Source organism: Electrophorus electricus, chromosome 11 (genome assembly GCF_041902795.1).
Source record: "Electrophorus electricus isolate QZ-2024a chromosome 11, ASM4190279v1, whole genome shotgun sequence".
Taxonomy (NCBI): domain Eukaryota; kingdom Metazoa; phylum Chordata; class Actinopteri; order Gymnotiformes; family Gymnotidae; genus Electrophorus; species Electrophorus electricus.
This window is the reverse complement of record NC_137507.1, coordinates 22,827,061-22,847,777: the sequence shown is the minus strand read 5'-3', so window position 1 is coordinate 22,847,777 and position 20,717 is coordinate 22,827,061. Positions and strand designations below refer to the sequence as shown.

Genomic DNA, 20,717 nt, shown 5'->3' with positions numbered 1-20,717 from the left:
TGAATGTATTTGTCTCAAACTGGTAAGAAGTGCACATACTAGTGAGCACCTCAGCACTTTAAAAATGAAGTGAAACACTGGGTTTCCGCTTCTTGAATTTTGGAGAAAAAAGATCCTGAAGACTGGAGACCGAAGTCTCGAATGAGGTACAGAGGTGTTGGGACTACAATAAACAAGGAGACAGTCAGTGAGACAAACACAACCATCTATAAGATCTAGTTTTCTGATCAAGCTCAAACAATAAACATAATATAGACATAACTAACATAACAAGCTTATAGTTAATGCAACATTAGCAAGGAAAGAACCAATAACATTATTTTTAAAGTAATAGGTAAACCAAAGGTGCTAACGTTGCTAACTCCTAATTGAACCTACCAGGAGTTGACATCATCACCTTCTACACATTGCTAACCAGTCATCAATTTATTTTCATTCCTGATTAGCAGTGCTAGCATGTGTTGGTGGAAACTATCCTTTAAGCTGAGGTATCATGAACCATTCAGGTCAATATTCCTCAGTCTCCAAAAGAACATCATAAGTACATGAGGATCTACCAGTAATTCACTAAGGCGGTTTAGAGATTAGAACAGATCAGATTGAAGTAAATACATGAAAGGTTTGAAAAGAAAACAGCAATTACCTGAGAAATGAACTTCCAGAAGGCTTTGACCCTCTGAGCTGATTGATGGGCCCTAGTGGGAAGAAGCTAAAACAACACAGTAATGGTTTCTGGGGTTAATATGACATCCTCTTTGTCTCTTCAGTGCACACCTGTGAGTGGTTGTGTGTGTGTGGTTGGTTGGTTGGTTTTGTTTGTTTGTGCTTGTTTATTTATTTGTTTGTGTGTGTGTGTGTGTGTGTGTGTGTGTGTGTGTGTGTGTGTGTGTGTGTGTGTGTGTGTGTGTGTGCATCACTCTGACAAGCCTGTCATTGACCCTGAACTCTGTCCCAGTTTGGATGGTCCAAGTGCAGTGGAGCACACTGCAGCACAGTAAACAGTAATAAGTCACTGTTCTTGCACCTTCTATTCACTTGTTGCCCAGACCATGCACACTCTGCTTTGGTCACATGCTGAACTGCTAACCTTTGAAGTCCAGACTCTGAGGAAGCAGCAGAGCACGGTGCACACAGAGTGTGGAGAAGTCATCTGCAAGCAGGCCGAAACCTAAGAAAACTCTTTTTAATTTAAAGCAAGGTGACCTTGTTTTTTTATTCTGACATATAACATGCCTGTGTTACCCTATAGCTGCGTCATAGAAAATGGATAGTCCAAACGCCCCAAATAGAAAGTGACCAACCATCTCTTAGCTCTCTTAGTCTTATTTCATAAGAGTTACTGGGAAAATGGCTAACCAGTCATAGACATGGTGGCCTTCATCTTATGGTACCAGTTGCTGCCTTGGTTCAGCGGTTGAAGGTAGTTGGGAGTACTGACCATGGAGTCCCAAAAAGCTGCTCTTTTCGGTAACCCCTAACATACTATCACAGTCACCAAAGCCTGGGATTCCTAGTTCTGATGCTGAATTACCCCTGAGCTGCATAAATTCCCTGCTTCCAACACATCTGATCTAATCAACTAATCAACAAGCGCTTGTGGGTTTAAAACAGGTGTGACAGATCTGGAAGAATGGTAAAATGTGCAGAGCATGGCTACTCAGGAGCAGGAAACACTGAACAAAGTGCAGGGCATTGCATTTACTCTGGAAAGTAGTGCACATATTAGTGAGCACCTCAGTATTTTAAAAATGTCAGAGGCAGCTACAGTAAATCTTCATTAAGGCTTTTAAAGACTCATTAGGGCTTTAAAAGAATTACATACACAAAAATCCAAAAGTAAACTAGAATTACACAGCTATATATTAATGGGAACCTAACAGATGCAATTAATCATTGGTCACTGAGTAACAAACGCCTTTAAATAACTAAATAAATAGACCCAGACCCAGACCCAGATTAAGCCTCAGCCAAAAGTAAAAGACTCAAATGGTACTTTATCACTGACATCGAGATTTTGTCCATGTCTAGGTTTGATCTATGCCTAAGAACATAGCACTTATTGTTTAGCTGTGCTTGTTTTGAATAGATTCTGAAATACGTTTCACTCACTTCCTGCAGCAGAAAATGAGTTTAAGTCCATCTTACCCAAAATAAAGGACTGCTGCACAGATTATCTTGTGCTTTCTTATATGTTAATCTACAAAACCAGAGGACTGTCACTTTAAAGCTGTATTTTGCCCATAAATGTAAACTCTGTGTTACTGTTTGAAAGGTAATACCCACCAATTATCAAACTGTATCAAGCTAAAACAGTTACTAACAGTTAACAAATTCTACATCATTTTAGGTTCAGATAACATATTTGGTACATCTCCTACTCTATATACCCATAGTTTTGGTGTGATGTCAGAATTGAGGCAGAGTTTAATGATCATTTCAGCTTTGTGGTGTAGTAATATGTTCTCTCCTGATATCCCTGACCTCATGATACCCCCACCTGCCATGTTCCTAAAACTGTCATACATCCAACACACTGAATGTCTCACCCTTACAAAGAATGACATGTTTTGTATATGCAAGATAACTCCACTATATCTACAAGCACAGAAGCACAGAGTACTTTTATAAAGGGACTGCACCCAGGTACTCTTGGGGTTTTAAGAAAATAACAAGGTCTAAACCTTTTTGTATCCAAATAGAATCACTGATGAGGGAATCAACTGTGATCATTTTGTTGTTCACAACCCTCTTCTTCAGGCAGATGGAATGTCCATTTTCAGAGTATAGTGTACCCAAGTTGGGTACACACTCTGTGGACAGAGGTTATGATGTGAGCAGTCAGGACAGTAAAACAATTTCTTCATGAGGTGGCATGTCTAAAGTGGTCAAGTGGTAAGTTCAGACTAAATTAAATCTAGACACTTGCCTCTGGAGAAGTTGGCCCAGCTATATTGCAGGTATGCCTCAAACTTGCTCCTGGTCTCAAATATCCTCATGGCTTTGCAAAACTTGACAACACTTCTGATGACTTCTGTGAAGATTGACCATATATGTTTCTAACATATATGGAACAGACAAATGTGAGTGTTGTGCGTTTATATTCAAATATTTATGTAAAAACTGCAACATACAAAACCTTACTATAACAGGTATTGTATAACATGTTTACACATTTTCATACATTGATCATAATATACACTCAGTTTATTGAAACTTTTAACCTTTAGTTTATTATGACTTACAAATCCTCCTGGAAGTAATAAAATATTTCAAGTACAGAGATGAAATTATTATTAAGGTAATAATTCTTACTGATTCATATTATTGATTAGCAAACTAACTGACCAAATTTTGATTAGCAAACTAACTGACCAAAGGTAACCGCAACCTGAACATGAGTTTAACAATTCAAGTAATGGTGCCATAAGTAGGACTCATTTCAGATATATAATACACTGAACGTAGCTGTTGTTCTGTGTGCGTATAGAACAATGTTACATAGAATAAGAAAAGTTGACAGCACTCTATTTTCAGGGAGAATAAAAGAGCAGTTGTACCATACCAAGTTATTTGTGATGACAATTCCTTGTCTATGGCCACCAGTGGGTGAAGGGAATGTATCATAGTACTTCTTAAACCTGCGAAAAAGGTCAGATCTGGTATGTAGCTTTCATTGACAAGAAAGACTTGCTGCCTCAAAAATTGTAAACCATCTGCAATTCTCAGAGCATATAGTTCTGAAAATTGCCATCTAAACATCTGCTAGCAAATATGCAGATTTTAAGAACTGCTATGGTCCAAAAATCATGCTGTAAATAACGATAATGAGGACTGAGCAATCAACGCCACCCAGTGGCATTTGCAGAATTAAGCAGCATGGCAGGGAGAGCGTTTAGAATTCACAATGCTGTGCTGAATAAAGTTAGCATGATTTGAATCGCTGCATTAGCATAATGTGCAGAGATTCTTGCACTTGTGTTAGATACCCTGCATGAGACAATAGGCAAGAAATGGGTAAAATTCCAGAATGCCCACCAATTGTCCTTCAGGGACTTGATGACCAGATTCTGAACTGTAAAGAGAACATCAGAAGACACATGTTTCATCTTGGGGATATGGGAAATGAGGCTGGCACTACACTGGAGATAGTCCTCTGAAAGTCAAGAAATTCTTTAAGAACTTTACCCTTGTGGACCAAAAATTACTCATACCACACTGACCAAAAGCATAATTACATTTAGAGGATTTGGCAGACACTCTTATTCTGAGCAACATGCTTATATTTATCAGTATGAGCCCTCCCTGGGAATCAAAACCATGACCTTAGTGTTGCTAACAAGGTCTAGCTGCCCTACCAGATGAACTAATTATGACACAATGTAGCAATTGTACACACTATATTAAAGTAACTAGAGCTGGATCTGTACCTGCATCAGGAAGAAAGAAGAAGAGAGCTACAATGTTGTTTATTTTTGTCTTTTGGAGATAGGGCTGCTCCACACTATACAACTGCTCCACCTCCAGGCAGAAGACAAGGGGTTCGTGGGCATCATAAGCCTCCAGATAATGCTTAAGAAAGACCAGATTGCTGGGATTTCGCATAACCTCGTCAAGAGACCTGAGAGACGCACACATATATAGTGCAGTCTGTAAGCAATTGGACAGTAAATGTTTACTGCTTTGGCCCTGTACTCTTCCAACTGGAGTTGAAATTACACAATGATTATGAAGTTAAAGTGCTGAGTGAACATCATGAGAGTCTTTACCTTTTTAAAACTTAGTTCCACCATTTTTGGAGATTAAAACTCTGGTCTACTGAGGAAACTGGGACTTGATGGAGAGGAGACTGACTGGCTCAGAGGAGTTAAGTTTGTGGCCAGCTGCTAGGTCATCAATGTGAGTCAGTCCTACTGGCAGCCATACTTGCTTTGGACCATGAACAGATCCTTTTCTGTTTACATTTTTTTTCTTTTCAACTTTCAACTTATCTGTCTATAAGCCTTCCCATAATGCTTTTCAAGGATTTTACCTAACCTGGACATGGATTAAGCCTAATCACTTGGCCCCCAAGTGTTTGCGCTTGTCTGATTTATTCAGATTTTTCAGTGACATGATGGTCTGTTTAATGGCTGACAGCCAACAGTATAACAGACTCCAGGTGTGAATGATTCTTCTAGAATCAACATTAAACTCTAATGATGTAAAAACACACAGCTAGCCAGGAAACAACTGTGCAGCCACAGTTAATCCCTTAAATTGGAAGTACCATAATTCCAACAGAGGTCACCTGATGTGCACATACATAACTTCAAATTTTTTAAAAATTACTAGCCCCCCCCCCACACCTTTTATTGTACCTTATTAATCATGTAGACAAAGCTGGTGGGGTAAATGCAACCAATAATATAATATCATTTCATGTTTTTCATAATACGTCTAAATCTCTATGGATGTCGCAATCTCACAAATATCCAATTCACTCAGAAATTACACATTAGGGAAGATAAGTGCATAAGGATTCCTGTTTCTTTTTGTCTTTAACTTCATAGTTCATTTTTCCATTTCAGGTTCAATGTGCTGGAGTACTGATTCAAGGCAACAACAAAAAACACATTTAAGTAGTGTGTAGTCACAGATGTAATATGAAACAGAACAGTAAACACTGATCTTGGGAACTGAGCCATATTAACAACAGTAAAGACTTTACACCACAAATATAAACTGAAGATTGTTTGCACAGAGCTGATGTGTGCATCCTAGATTTTTTACCTGCTTAGATTAGACACCTGTTGGAAAAACTGGGCTTTTTCTTAATGAGTCTGAATGTTTTCCTTTGCTGGGTACTGGTTGCTAGTGCACTCTCCTCTGAAAGGAGGCAGAAATATTAGATTACACAAATAGGGGTGGAATATATCCACAGCTTTCTCTATTAGTCCAGCAGTGTAACAGGAAACTGGAGGTCACTTAATAATGTACATTTATAGTTTGGCAGGTTGTGGGAGTGTTTACCTTGGTCTGATTTACGGTTATAATGCAGCCTGTGTGCTTTGCTCATTTTCTCCACTGCTTCCTTGGGGTGTTTCTGAACAAGGGTTTCAAAAGGCAGTTCAGAAAGATCTGTAAGAGAAATTAATACAAGCAACTTCTTTGGACATAATCTTAACCCATACATGACGACTGTGTCCAGATTATAATCTTTATTAACTTGTGTTAATGCAATAACTGTTTCAATAACTTGATTTATATCTGGATCATATTTGTATATACTTTAGCCAGATTCCGATTATACTTCTCACCAAAATGCATCACCTGTGTAACCACATGAGATCAATTTGGTCACCACTGAGATGAGATTACTCTCATGTAAAAAGCACACCAACACATTCATCATTTCTGATTTACTTCCTAGTACAAATACGGTTTCTCACTCACTACTACCAGTGTATTACATGCTGTCAAACATCGGAAGAAACAATTTAAAGCAGGCAACAAATCATCTGCATCAGTGGAGGAGAAGGTTTTGTCTTTCAGGTGCTTTCATTTCTCCAGTGTTCAGCACCTCTAGGACTTTTTGAGCTAGAGACAGAAGTCAGCACTCAGCGGACATATTTCCATTTACATAATTGTATGCTGACAATGAAAATGCATTCCATTTAAACTTGTATTAAACAGGGTCAAGATTCTTCTCTGACCACTTCATAATGTGGTTTGAGTTATTGTAACCCAATTGCAATGCATCCTGGGGGCTGGCATTTGATGTTGACAAATGAAATCTGATTCGATCACCAAAATGCATGTTAATGCAAGGTGTAAACAGCCTGTTGGATATACCGGTCGCAATAGCACATACACCACACAAAATTGTGTGAATTGATAGTAAAGTATAAGCCTGGACATGCCTAATAATCTAGTCTCTCTTTCTGCCGAGGTACACCTACCCCTGATGTCATCATGTTACTGAGCCTCAACCTGTCTTAGGTGCCATGGCCATTCCCACAACCCCCGATGTCCCCTGCTATAGGCCACCACACCTCCACCCCAGCCAGTGACGTTTTGATTGCCTTTAATGGACCTTCTCTTGCAGGATGGCTTTCAGACACATGCACACCATCAGGACAAGACTAGGACCTCTAGAAAATTGGACTAGACATTAATTGCTTATTTTTTCATTTTATCATTAGTTATTTATTTTTCTCTTAAAATTATTATTGTGGTGACCTTTGTCAGCCAGAGGAGGATGCCCCCCCCCCCCGGTTCTTCTCAAGGTTTCTTCCTCATGCTCTAGGGAGTTTTTCATTGCCACTGTCACCCTTGGCTTGTCCACTGGGGGCTTGGACTTGGACATTTGTACAGCTGCTTTGTGACAACATCTGCTGTAAAAAGCACTATATAAATACATTTTGATTTTTTAAAATTGATCATACAGTATTAATATGGCAAATTATAGAAAGGGCCAATTATTCCTCAAGGAATTTCCCATTTCAGCAACATTTAGTGCAGGCTACATCGATTGATTTTCAATGATGTTTTTGGAAACAACAGAATTATCAGAATCTTCCTAAAAACATTTTCTGTTTGTTAGTCACTTTCTGAAAGTATTATATATATATATATATTTCAACTATTTACCTTGTTAATTATCTATTATTCTTTTATTCTTTAGTATTAACAGCATTTAGAAAATAGTTTTTTAGTGCTGCCTGTGACTTCAAAGCCAAAACCACTTACATTTCTAAATGTAAATGTATCAACCTGACACTCGTAGAATCCAGTAAATGCATCAAGCGTATACACACACGTTGACATGTATGCATAGCACATACTGGTCTTCTTAAAGTGCAGGTTAATTGAGCCTCCGCTTGTAATCATACGCCACAGCCATGAGAGCCCATATCTCATTGGTGAGCGCCTCTGTGTCACCTTAGACACCGCAGGCCTGGCATAGTGACATTATCTCCCTCATCCGCCTCAGTTCCATTTGGTCCACAAGAGGGAGCCATCTTCCCACAGATTTCCCACTGTGAAATCCAATACATCCTAAATTCAATAGATTTGAAGTCTTCAATTCCAAAATGTCATTTTAATTATTTGTATTGTAAATAATGTAAATACATTACAAGGAAAAAAAACATGGAATTACATGGAATTACCACCCCTGAAATAAGAGCATTCGGTAGATTTCTGGCGGTGGTTTTTGTAAGAGCAGTTATACACTTATCCCTGGTTGCACCCCCATCGCCAATGTAGTCAGCCACTATTTTCTCGCCCAACAATCTTTGAAGAGCGATGCCATGTCCCTACTCTGTGCCAAGTGGTGCAGGTGCACCCTGAGAGCCCTGGCCTAAGGGAAGGTCTCCTACAGCCCTCCAGCCAGTGCGCCAACAGAGAGCGCATAGTAGAGGAATTCATCTCGATGAAGAGCTCCATACTTGGCCAAGGGAGATGGTGTAGGAGGACCCAAAGTGGCAATGGATGGGAGGTAGCAGGTGGATGTGTTCAGGCGAAGGTGAGGAGGTGTTTGTTACAGACTGGATAATATTGTTGCTAGAGGAAATGGCAGGCAAAGGACCCATGCTCTGATCTAAAGTGGCAAAGGGGACCTTCTGAAACAGGCTGGACTTCTTTGAACTTCTGCTGGAACAACTCTTTCTAACACTATGGACAATATTTATGCACGCCCTTTGAGCTCCTTCCCATTCCACTGTTAGAGCTTTTGCATGCACTGTTTCCAGGGACTGTGGCTGGAGTTAGTGCTGGAGTTTGAAGAGTGTTTTGAATTTCATCTGGCGTAGAATCTGAATCTGTTTATCTTCAAGATGGCTGTCGGAGAAGATCTTTAGCAGGACATCTGGAAAATAAATGCCTAAATTATGGACAAGCCAGACAGATGGAATCTAATCAGCCAGACTAGAAGTGAAGAGGAAAAATGTAGACTGGCACACCAGAACAACAAGTTCTATAACTCACTGTTCAAGTAAACACACCTGCTGAAGCAATTATGCATTAATGTCCAGATAACCACTTAAGGAGAAGATAAATGTAAGGATGCTCCCTCTGGCTCACACGTCACACCTGGGGTAAAATGGCAGGTCCGCATCAGACTGGATCCTTCATTGAGGTGAATGGACTTGATCACAGTGAAAAGAACCTGACACAGACACCACTGGGTAAAATCCCGCTCATTGATCTGCAGCAATCTGCCCACCCTTACCCAGAACACCTTCTCGAACACAATACTTTAAATGCATTACATGCTTTAAAAGACCGAAAGCAAAAAGGCTCAGTTTTGGCTTTGCTATTTGGGTGAATGAAAGTACAAAAGCAATATAGACCTTGTGTACCCTTGACAAAGGCAGAAAAGCATTTCATTCCTTGTACACTGCCCAAGCTCATTTTCAATAGCCCTTCATCAGCATCGGTCCATTTTAGCAGCTCTACAGTGGGAGGGCAATGAAACGGCATCATCTAAATGACTGCTTGTGTATACAACTCAAAATAAAGAGCAAATGTTCAGCTTAGACCAAAAAAAAAAAAAGACTTTACCTTTAGAATGTGAATAGGAGTTGAACCTGAGGAGTTCTTTGCATAGCGTGTAGTAATTGTACAACAGATCAGTGTGTTTAAAAACACGGCGATTCACTGTTAGCTTTTTATGATAACAACCTCTCCTACGTGGGACAAGATCAAGATGAAACAATCTACTAGCACAAAATCATTTCAGTCACACATGTCACTGATGTGTTTATACGTTTTTTAGTTTTATGGTCAGTTTTAGTATAAATCACTTTGGAGCTAATACCTTTTTCTGTGGAATCTCAGGACACATAAACCAGTTGTACTCTAACAGAGAACAATAGAGAGGAGTCTGTCCACACACCTGAGACCAGTGAGGAGGATATAATGAAAAACAATCTACAGCAACTACCTGAGAATAATGTGCATTGTGAGACAAAAAGAGCACTTACAGGTAGATGCAGAAGAGTGTTGAAGAAGTCAACAAACACTTCATCTTTCAGCACACCTGCCAATTCTTTCCCAACTGAGGATTGATCAATAAAGTAAAAGATTGGTTTAACTCTACCGTGAATAGATAGTGTGCCCGCGATAAGCAAGCATCGGTGGTAGTTTATCTGAAAGCAGATATGAGATATGAGCGTAACTCAGCCGAACTACTGGTGGTTTGAAAAGCTCTATCAGATTTCATATTTATCAGATTTCATATCAAGGACATTGCTAGCTGCACAACTGACGTTGCAGGCATCCATTTAAAGAACGCTGGAGATTTGACGTGAAAACTTTGACTGACGTCACAAGCAGAAGAACTACGCATTAGTTCGGTTTCTAACGTGGCCTGTTCTTTGGTTTGTTATATTCAATCTCTCTCGTTTCGCAATTCTTTATGGTTCTGTTGAATACAATCATTCAGATTACAACAGTGACCTACGGTGTCACCACCATTAAGAACTCAAAATCAAAGTCAAAATCTGCAATGCTAAATAAGCGTAATACTCATATATAATACTGAAAGCCTATTGAGAACACTTCAGTCCACAACTAGGTTACAATAAACGTTTTGACAAATTGAGGTTTAACGTTTGGTTTTTGCTTCTGTGTAGCCAGTGTCGCTGGCCTGTGGTGGGGTGTCGTCCGTTTGTCAAATTCACCACATTTCGGCTTATTTCTCAATGTCGAAAAATATTACCCAAATAATATTATTGCTTAAACACAATAATATTTTAAGGATCTAATTGATTATTATTTTTAAACGTATTATAGTTTTTAAAACAGGAGTTGTGTAAGTAACGTACTGTCAAACCATTATTCAAAATCATAACGGTTCCAAAAGTCTTCAGTCAACTCTGTAAAGGCATTCCGTGTATAATTCAGCACTTTCAAATTTAGGGTAACGGAAGATTTTGGAGCTACAATTGCGGTTAAAATATATTAAAATGTGAAACCACTTGGGGGCGCTTTGGTTCATTATAGTAAACTGTTTAATTGTATTTCAGTTCTGTTTATAATTTTGTCTGAGTTCATTCAGACGTTGTTTTGTAAGCTACACGACTTACCTTAGTCACTTTGCTTAATGCAAGGACGTTGTATTAATGTGAAAGGCACAAACAAAAGATATCACAGACCTACCCTAAATACAATTTTAATATTCCCTTTCTCGCCCGGCAAACTAGAGGGCGTTGACTTGGTCGTTTGCAACTCCAATGATCTAACAGAATGCCCTTTCAATCACACATGGCTCGCGCTCTTCTCTAACCAATCAAATGAGCCGGGATCCCAGTTCCTCGATATAAATCAGAGGGACACCCGAAAGACTTGGTCAGAGAATGAGAGAACATCGACCACGCAATTTTCTGACCAATATCTGGACCTGGCAGTCTGATATCGCTTATTTTCATATTCGCTGGTGTCCAGGTATGGTACGGTGCTTACATTAGGGTTTTATATATTTCACTTGCCTATAGTGCTGAAGGATTGTTCTTTTAGTTACTTGTTATTTTATGGATAATTCGTGGGAATGCTTCAGAAATGTTTTTATTGCGACAGCCCTGTGTTTAAATAATTCAGTATTCGAACTATAATGTTTTCTGGTACATATTTGCCCATCTGTGTTTGTGATGTAGCCAGTTAACAGTACGGCGTATCTTAGCGCTGTAACCATGACTACAAGCTCTCGCCGAGAGATGTGGGATACAGTCTGCAGCCTACACTAGGCGTTCTGTTATAAAATGCGTTCGCCAAATGATCTTAGTTAAAATATAAATCGTGGCGCTAATCCAGGTAATCGTAAACATTAAATATTCATTTTCGGGTGATTTTGAGCGCATGGGAGTGGGAGAAGACCCTAGACACGTGGTGTCGCATGCCGTCCCTGTTGTAAACTATGGATTTTGACTGAGATAATCGTGGTTGAACCCTGCTACGTAGGTTATCTCAGCACTAGCGCTTACCACTGGGTTCTTGATCACCTGCAATGTATCGGGTCTTCAAATGAATTTGCACGCATAGTGGCCATATTCACTATTGTATTTTACTCATTTGTTTAGGTGTTTTATAGTAACGAAAATGGCGACGTCGGCCAGCGCACAGCTGAGTAAAGTGGTCAAACGGCAGTACCTGGAACTGCCCCAGGGAGACAAAGTACAAGCCATGTACATCTGGATAGACGGAACTGGGGACGGGCTGCGATGTAAAACCAGGACGCTAGACTCAGAGCCAAAAAGCGTTGAAGGTAAACAACCTGTGCATTTCTGACGACATGACTCTAAAGGCTGCATACATATGTAGCCTCTTTGATTGCTATACATTCTAGAGCTGACCGTCCTCCCGCTGTTATGCAGAACTCCCTGAGTGGAACTTTGATGGTTCCAGTACCTACCAATCTGAAGGCTCCAACAGTGACATGTATCTGATTCCTTCGGCCATGTTCAGGGATCCATTCCGCAAAGACCCCAACAAACTCGTCCTGTGTGAAGTGGTGAAATACAACCGCAGGCCTGCTGGTAAGGAAGGCAATCTCTAGGTCTTGATTTCTTTGTTGCAAGTCTACATTCATTTGGATTGATTGTGAGCCTTGTGTCCCCAATGTCTCTTCTCCTTGGTCCCAGAAACAAACCATCGTGTAACATGCAGAAAAGTCATGCAGATGGTGGAGGGGCAGAACCCTTGGTTCGGCATGGAGCAGGAATACACTATCCTAGGCACGGACGGACATCCCTTTGGCTGGCCCTCCAACGGCTTTCCAGGGCCCCAAGGTAGTCAATCCCCCATGCATTTCACATGCTTTTTGTTTTGAGTATAGTAGTGTCTTTATGGCATACAACTTGTTCCTTCCAGGACCTTACTACTGCGGTGTTGGCGCTGACAAAGCCTATGGAAGAGATGTTGTGGAAGCCCACTATAGAGCCTGTCTGTATGCTGGAGTAAAGATCTGTGGAACTAATGCTGAAGTCATGCCGGCTCAGGTAAAACTTGTTGCACAGCCTAGCCAGCAACAGAATAAATGGAATACAGCCACAGTATCATGACCTTACCCTTCCTTAATTCAAGAAACTAATGTGATGTGTGTCTCGCAGTGGGAGTTCCAGGTGGGCCCATGTGAAGGCATTGATATGGGTGATCATCTGTGGGTAGCCCGCTTCATCCTGCACAGAGTCTGTGAGGACTTTGGTGTCGTGGCCTCCTTTGACCCAAAGCCCATCCCAGGCAACTGGAATGGTGCTGGCTGCCACACAAACTTCAGCACGAAGGAGATGCGGGAAGAAGGTGGCCTGAAGTGAGTATCTAGAATAATATCCATGACAGCAAACATCTGGTGCATGTTTATTGTCTATGTTGGTCACTGGCAGCTTTGTTTTTACCAAATGATGGAAATCTCGTGTAGTTACAGTGCCTGAATTGCCTCGCAGTCTGGTTTTTAGCAAAACCAGCTGAATAAAAATGCCTCTTCTTTGGCAGGTACATTGAGGAGTGCATCGAGAAGCTCTCGAAGAGGCACAACTACCACATCCGAGCATATGACCCCAAAGGTGGCCTGGACAACGCCCGACGGCTAACTGGCCGCCACGAGACCTCTAGCATCCACGAGTTCTCTGCCGGCGTGGCCAATCGCGGCGCCAGTATCCGCATCCCACGCTCCGTGGGCCAGGAGAAGAAGGGCTACTTTGAGGACCGCCGTCCGTCTGCCAACTGCGACCCCTATGCCGTCACCGAGGCACTAATACGCACATGCCTGCTTGACGAAGAAGGAGATGAACCCGTGGACTACTAGGCCCCTCACTCACCCTGTCTGACACCTTCTGAACTGAACTCTCCCCTTTTTTTAAATTTGCCATGGAGCCAAATTAGTACTGTATTTGGCGGGGGTTTTTTTTTTTTTTTTTCCCCTCCCCACCCCCTCATCAGAATGGCTCCAGGCATGCAGTTTGCAATTTTAATAGGTGTAAGTTGACTGGTCAACTTGATATTTTAAGATTAAACTTGATAACTGGGAATGTGATGGTGCAGGACTATATCTGACCCTCCTCGCTCGCTTTTTTTTTTTTTTTTTTTCCCCCCCCCCCGTGCATCTGGTTCTCTAGGGGAGTGAATACTTTAACAGTGGCATTGAAACCCCTCCTCTATAAGCTCTTCCTGTTTTAAAATGGACTAAATGAAGCAATGGACATTATGGCTTAGAGTTGCTAAGGCTGGATGACCTGTAATTTTCTTAAAGAATGTAGCCACTTTCCCTGCCTAATGTAACTTGACCTAAGGTTTTGCTACTAACTACATAGGAGGTGTGTTGAAGACTGTTTGTTTTGTAGTTCACACTGTTGTACGGTACATGCTCTACTGTGAGGGTTCAAACACTGTCCTGCTTTCTACCTGTCTGTTGGCTGTATGCCATTTGTCTTAAATTCAAGTATTTTGATGCTTTTTGTCCCCTGCTCTGATATTCTTGTCTGTCTTGGTTTAAACCAAAAAAAAAAAAAAACTGAAGTTGTTGAATGTGGGTTTGTTGTTTTTTTTGTTTTTTGTTTTTCCCCCTCCCTCTTGTCTTACCAGGAGGCAGTTTGCAATTGGAATTGTTGGATCTGATTTAAAGGCACGCAAAGACGCCAAGATCAGCATTATTCAAATTCATCTACATGACTGGTTATAACCACATACTCTAGCCTCTTGCACTGCAGCAAAACCTGTATTGCGGCTTGCTGCAAAATTCACAGGTATATTGTTTATTCTAAATCATCATAAACAACCCAGTTGTGAACAATTTCATTTGTAAGTCTGCATAATCATTTATGAATCCAATATGGATAGTTCAGATGTGCTGCAGTCAGAACCCCACCACTAAAACCGGGCTGCAAGTCTTTTTGTATTTTGGTCAAATGTGCAAGATTGTAGAGACTTCAAGTGTACTGGCAGCTGCTGTCTATCTCCTTTTGCCTTTTCCTAGTCCTACCAGTCCAGCTGAGTCACTTTTGCAATCAGCATTTTCTAGCTTTACACCACAGGAAAAAGAACTGTCCTTAGCTCAGCTGACAATTTAAAGGCAAAGTATTATTTATATTTTTTTATATATATATATATATATATATATATATAAAATGTATTTAAATAGAAAGGATTATTTTAAAATTCAAATGTTACATTGAAATAAAAATGACAATGAAAGAAAAATGGATAAAGTTCATAAAACAAGTAAATATGAAGGAAAAAGGATGACAGAGTTCCGTCAGAGATTAAAAAATGTGATTTGAATAGGTAGACACTCAGTCTTGACTTAATGATTAAGGTTAAGGTACTAATTCAGGTTTCTGACAGTTGGTTACAACATCAGAATTATGGTGAAATGCTGCTTCTCCCAATTTAATTTTGACCTTTGACTTTAACCTCGGCAATAATCTGTGTTGTTAATGAGCCCTTTGATCTAAACTGGAATGTCTTTTATGCTTGTCTTATGGCTTGTGTAAACACATAAATTTATCAAGATGAACAGCTTGAAGGGATTTGTGTACACTGTATGCTATTGTTATTCTCTTGATGCATGCTACATTTAATCAATCATATAGGTATTATTTAGATCCAATTTGGCCATAGTTCTAAACTATCAAAGACAGTTGAGTACAAATTAGTCCAGAACGAGAGAATTCTGGGCTAAATATACAGACACATTTGCTCACAATAAATGCCTTTGGACCAGATAACATGATGGTAGTATGTTCTCTCTCTCTCTCTCTCTCGCTCTCTCTCTCTATATATATATATATATATATATATATATAACTTAATCTTCATTGATTACCTCATTCCTTTGTAACTGAAAACACCATGTTTACACCCTGGAATTTAAATGAAGGCACTGCTTAAGGAAACTTAAATACATAATTTTCTCTAGATTTAAGGAGTGTAGGATAAACCTTAAAATGACAATGACAAACTACTCTGTCTCATGTTGTAAAAAACATCTCATTTACTTAATTTAAAATCTTATTAATCTTAATTAAAAGGGAGTCTTTAAGGGGATTTGGACTGTCTTGTGCATTTGATTAGAGAATTATTTCCAAATCCAGTCCTCAGGAACTAGCCTACCTGATTCATACAGTAATGTCATGTTGTGAACTGGAATGGGAAACACCAGACTACTGTAATCTCTTATAGTTTTGTCTCATGAATCATTTTAAGTTTAGAGGAGAATCTGGGAGATTAAAACAATGTGCAAGGGCAATATGTGTGTGACTGACTCACTCAAGATTAAAGTAACTGGTACTTTTTATTACTGTAGTTGTTTCACAATACAGTTCACAAGAAGAATAAGCACCGAAGTACAAAAAGCACACATTAAAAGGTCTATTTCAAAGAGATTGCAAGAAATGATAAAAATAATCGGGAAAGGAAGACAATTTTCCTGACAGCACATGAGAGACGAATGAAGTCTATGATTTCAGATGTAGCTACACACTTTTGTGGCAAGTTTAAATCATCATAAACACTGTCATAAAAATTGCCTTGTGCAGCAATTTTCATTTATAACCTGGACAAAAAAAATCCACAGGGATCATTTCTGGATTGCCCTCAAACTATGTGGTGCATAGCAAACTATTTGGCCTATGATTCTGGTTCATGCTCCAGTAAAGGATTTTTAATAAGCTTATGAACTAAAGTAGAGGTTTCAGCATTCTGCACTATGGAAAAAAAATCAGGAATGAAAAAAGTGCTCCATATGAGTAATCCATGTGCCATATTTCCAGACATGAACTTAGACCAGCTACCTTGATTCACACCTGCCACAACAGAACAGTTAAGAAACATGAAACAAACTGGTGTCTGCATTCAAACAACCTGATTCTGAATTATTTTAAATGTAAACTACAACTATAGAGACACTGACAATAAGTTAAGTAATTTGCATGCACACATTCAACTCTGTAAAATTAAGTCCACAAATACGTAGAGTGAAAAATCTGCCTTCACCTCACAGTTCTCTTCCCAGAAGAACTCCCAGCATGTCATCATGAAGACACAGCTCTCTTGTTAAGGACTGCACCTGAATAAATTCAGTCAGCACACACCAACTCTGTGTCATGCGAGGTCTACTGAATCACTTTGACAAATGAGTTTTGACAAACTATGAAATTCATTGCAGTTTTTGCTCAGAAGATCTAGTTTTTTTTGCTTTTTGTCAAATCACAGACAGTCCCAAATGTTGTTTCTCTTGTAAGGGAGAGGCCAGTAAACTAGAGCCATGCCAATAGTATCATTCACTGTATGCCTGTATGGTTAAAGTTTTTGGGTTTTTTTATGGCTACAAATACAAAACTGTGGGGGGTTTTGTTTGTGTTTTTTGTTTGTTTTTGTTTTTTTAAACGTTTTTGTAGCTAGAATCGTAGGGAACATCAAGCAAGCCCACAGGACAAGCATATTTACTTTGCCAGTCTGGCCCACTCCTATGGGGGCTGGGGCAAAAAGTTTGCTGTGGGACCTTTTACCCACATTCCCATGGCCTAACAACTTAAAAAAAAGGCCGATCATCTGATTGGTTCTTAAAATGGACAGTTGACCTATCACAAATACGAGGACTGTTGCCATCCTGTTCCAGGGGAAAAAATAGCTGGCAGTAGTTTTCCTTCCGTCTTTTTCGTTGGAGAGCAAAAAATACTTTTTTTTTTGCGACAAAAAATATTTTTGTTTGTGACTTTAGGATTGGCTCAAAACAGAATCACTCAGAATCAACAGCCTTGCAACATCTGTGCTGTAAAGAAAAAAAATCTTACTCAAGTTAAACAAATGAGTATGTTTTTTTTGGGGGAATACTTTACTTAGAGGTTCTTTAACTAACATACTTTACAGCATTAGTTAACGTTAACAAACACAATCTTCAGCATCAGTAAGTAGTATTACTATATTAATATTACTATAAGTAATATCAACAAAGTAATGAAAATGATTACTGAATCATGGTTGCATGAGCAGCAAGCATGAGAAGTCAGAGGGGATGATGGGAGTATATCATTAGGAGGCTTGCCTTGATGGAGGAGTTTGTGACTTTCTCCCAAACTTAAGTTATTGCATAATTCCATGGCATTATATATATATATATATTTGAGGACAGTGGGTTGTTGTTCGTGCACCCAGCTGGAGTGATATGCTACATTCAAATAATAGTTACACTGAATATAGATGTAAATGTAAAAAATAAATAAATAAATAAATAAAATAGTTAGAACTATATAGTGCATTTTATATCCGGCTGGGGCCTTTGAAACACTAAAGATAAATTAATTACTTAATATTCGCTCAGTAAGTGCACTCTATCTAGAGAACAAAATACTGTATGATGAAATAATCAAAGATCAACTTTTGCATAACTGAATCAAAATGTTGGACAAATATAATTTTCTATCCATGAATCAAGTACAAGGGAAAAAGACCCTTCGGTGCAGCTGACTTAGTTTCTTTACCCTACCTCTTCCTTAAACTTGGTCAAAGCCATAGACAGAGGCAAGAAGCAAGGCAAGCTATGCCATAAACCTTCATGCCAGTCATGGACTGGGACAGTCATGCCACTGTGTCTTTTACACTATTACACCACACTGCCAGAGAGCGAGTGCCTATGGGGAACCTCTCTTGGGTGTTCTGTATACATGTAAACGCTTGAACAGAGGTAAAACCCTTGGCAACTGCCTTGGCGAGGAGATGGGGGGAGGAGGGATGGTATAGAGGTGAAATGCAGTTTGGTTGCCATGACGACTACTGGAACATGCAGGCTGAACCAAGCTGATTGTGGTGAATAGGGATAATATAGTTCTGCAACTTGACAGGAAAGAAGGAAAAGCCAGATAAACAAACATACAACATTAGCCAAAGGCAAAGCTCATTTCCATGGACTTGCATTGCTAGTGGCAGGGGGCAGTGTGTTACATCAGGGGAACAGTGTTCTTTCTGCACACTGCAATACCATTGATGCTTCTGCTTCATCATGGGTCATCAATTCACATCAAAGGGTTTGGCACTGCTTACATAAAAACTACATATTTTGCCACTGGGTTACATAACTGTTATCGTGCTCCCATCTGAGATATTTTCACTCGTCGGTGTGGAAATTAATTAGCAGCAAGTGAAAGCCAAACATTCAGGTGGAGTAAAGTAGCCAAACAAGGTGAATATGGATGAGGAGAAGCAGTGTGGGAAGAAGGTAAGAGACCTAGCAGCAGGCTGCAAATTTAGCTCTCTGAATGGTAGGGAACAGCACTTATCCAACAGTTACCTGTAATCCTGTATCACAAAGCAAGCATGAAAGAGGCAGGCAGATATGGAGAGACCTCCAAATCAGTTTCTCCCTTGCAGAAGGTTGCTACTCTGTGACTGAGCATTTCTGAATCATTTAGCATGTCAGTGCAAAGATTTCCAAATGTAAAAACATATGCATATGTGCGCTCTGTGCATACACAGTTATAAAACTATTTTGCTTGAAATGCAATGACATGCACACAGATGTACACAGGGTTTGCTCATTGTTGTCTTTTATTCCAGGTAGCGCATCACAGTACAGCACTGAAAGGGTTTATTTTCTAAAGCAAAGTGCTCCATGCCCCACTGAGAGCACTTCAGCAATAATTTAACACCTTATTAGAGAAATATGTCAATTGTCATCCTTAAAGTTAGCCTTTGAATTGTAAAGTGTTACCATGTCACAAGGTGCAACAGTGACTAGGATTAAGTCACTGCAGTTCCATAAAGTCTATAAAAGACCTTACATTTTCCATGTATTTTTATTTGTTTTGTTTTCCATATTGTGTTTTCCAGTCAGCAGAAGCATCATCAAACTAGGACAAGTCCTTTGAAGTGGGGAGCATGGCTCAAACCCAAGCCAGGATTAAGTTAAGACTTGTGTGCTTGTGAGTGCTCTGATAACAAGGGTCACACCTGCACACATGCCATGCATCTGCAAACTAGTTAGTGAATTGGATTAGATGACACAGCATGCCTGCTGGGGAAATAAGTTATCAAGAACCGGACACCTTACTCAAAGGCCATCTGTCAACTGTCAAAGAATCGTCAGCTTCCTGATGTTAGTAAGAAGTTTATAAATTTACACATATGATTGTACATATCATAAACATTGCGACAAACCCTCTTTTGCCAAACCCAAGGACTGAGGGAGTTTGTATGATAATCAGGGTACATTGAAATGCTCAGGGTCAAGGAATGGGAAGTTCACCACCTTCCAAAATGAACTTTTCTCCAGGATAAGGGAAACTAGTTGGTTTTTTTCTTTGTTAATTACTCACTTTCAAAACCTGCCCTGTTTCATTTTTCTTTTTTCCTCTCTCTAGAGAAACTGCACACTGTTTTGTGTCCCTAACCTGAATGCTCATCACCCGATCAGCACAATGCGGCTCCACCCTTTGACATCCCCGGTAGAAAAAAACTGGTGTTCTGTGACATTTTTGTACAAGAACATGAATAAGTTTAATATGATAACCTGTAGCTGCAGGGGGCAGGCTCTGGACTGGTCCGTTTCTAAACAGAGATGGGATTTCCAAATAGGCCGTAATTCTGTTGGCTCCTGGGCATAGTTTACAGCAACCCCACTGCCTCAGCCTGACTGTACTTTCCACTTACTTATGCCTCTACAGTTGAATACACCAACAGCTCTGCCATTAAGCCTGTCGATGATGCGACAGTAATTGGGCCAATTAAACGAGGCCTGCGGAACCAAC

The 20,717-nt window shown here is 39.8% G+C and overlaps 1 protein-coding gene and 2 long non-coding RNA genes across 3 annotated transcripts; 1 reads left to right on the top strand and 2 right to left on the bottom strand.

Annotated features, from left to right (window-relative positions):
* Nucleotides 1-2,933: 2,933 nt before the first annotated feature.
* On the bottom strand, nt 2,934-6,099 carry LOC145659691 (uncharacterized). The gene is made up of 6 exons (XR_014125792.1): nt 6,010-6,099; nt 5,770-5,865; nt 4,428-4,618; nt 4,036-4,072; nt 3,563-3,638; nt 2,934-3,056 (listed from the first exon to the last, which is right to left on the bottom strand). It is a non-coding gene; the product is annotated as an uncharacterized LOC145659691 (long non-coding RNA).
* Nucleotides 6,100-11,283: 5,184 nt separating this feature from the next.
* Nucleotides 11,284-15,490, top strand: glula (glutamate-ammonia ligase (glutamine synthase) a). Its single transcript, XM_027031481.3, has 7 exons — nt 11,284-11,427; nt 12,060-12,244; nt 12,354-12,515; nt 12,621-12,767; nt 12,850-12,977; nt 13,089-13,288; nt 13,471-15,490. Exons 2-7 carry the CDS (start codon nt 12,079-12,081, stop codon nt 13,781-13,783), a joined length of 1,116 nt encoding a protein of 371 aa, XP_026887282.1. The 5' UTR covers nt 11,284-11,427; nt 12,060-12,078; the 3' UTR covers nt 13,784-15,490.
* Nucleotides 15,491-15,716: 226 nt separating this feature from the next.
* LOC145659906 (uncharacterized) lies at nt 15,717-17,235 on the bottom strand. Its single transcript, XR_014126071.1, has 2 exons — nt 16,969-17,235; nt 15,717-16,778 (listed from the first exon to the last, which is right to left on the bottom strand). It is a non-coding gene; the product is annotated as an uncharacterized LOC145659906 (long non-coding RNA).
* Between the last annotated feature and the right edge of the window lie 3,482 nt (nt 17,236-20,717).

Coding starts and splice junctions, on each gene's coding strand:
- glula (XM_027031481.3), top strand. CDS start 12,079: ATGGCGACGTCGGCCAGCGCACAGCTGAGTAAAGTGGTCAAACGGCAG. Junction 12,516..12,620: donor ATACAACCGCAGGCCTGCTG/GTAAGGAAGGCA, acceptor CCTTGGTCCCAG/AAACAAACCATCGTGTAACA. Junction 13,289..13,470: donor CGGGAAGAAGGTGGCCTGAA/GTGAGTATCTAG, acceptor CTTCTTTGGCAG/GTACATTGAGGAGTGCATCG.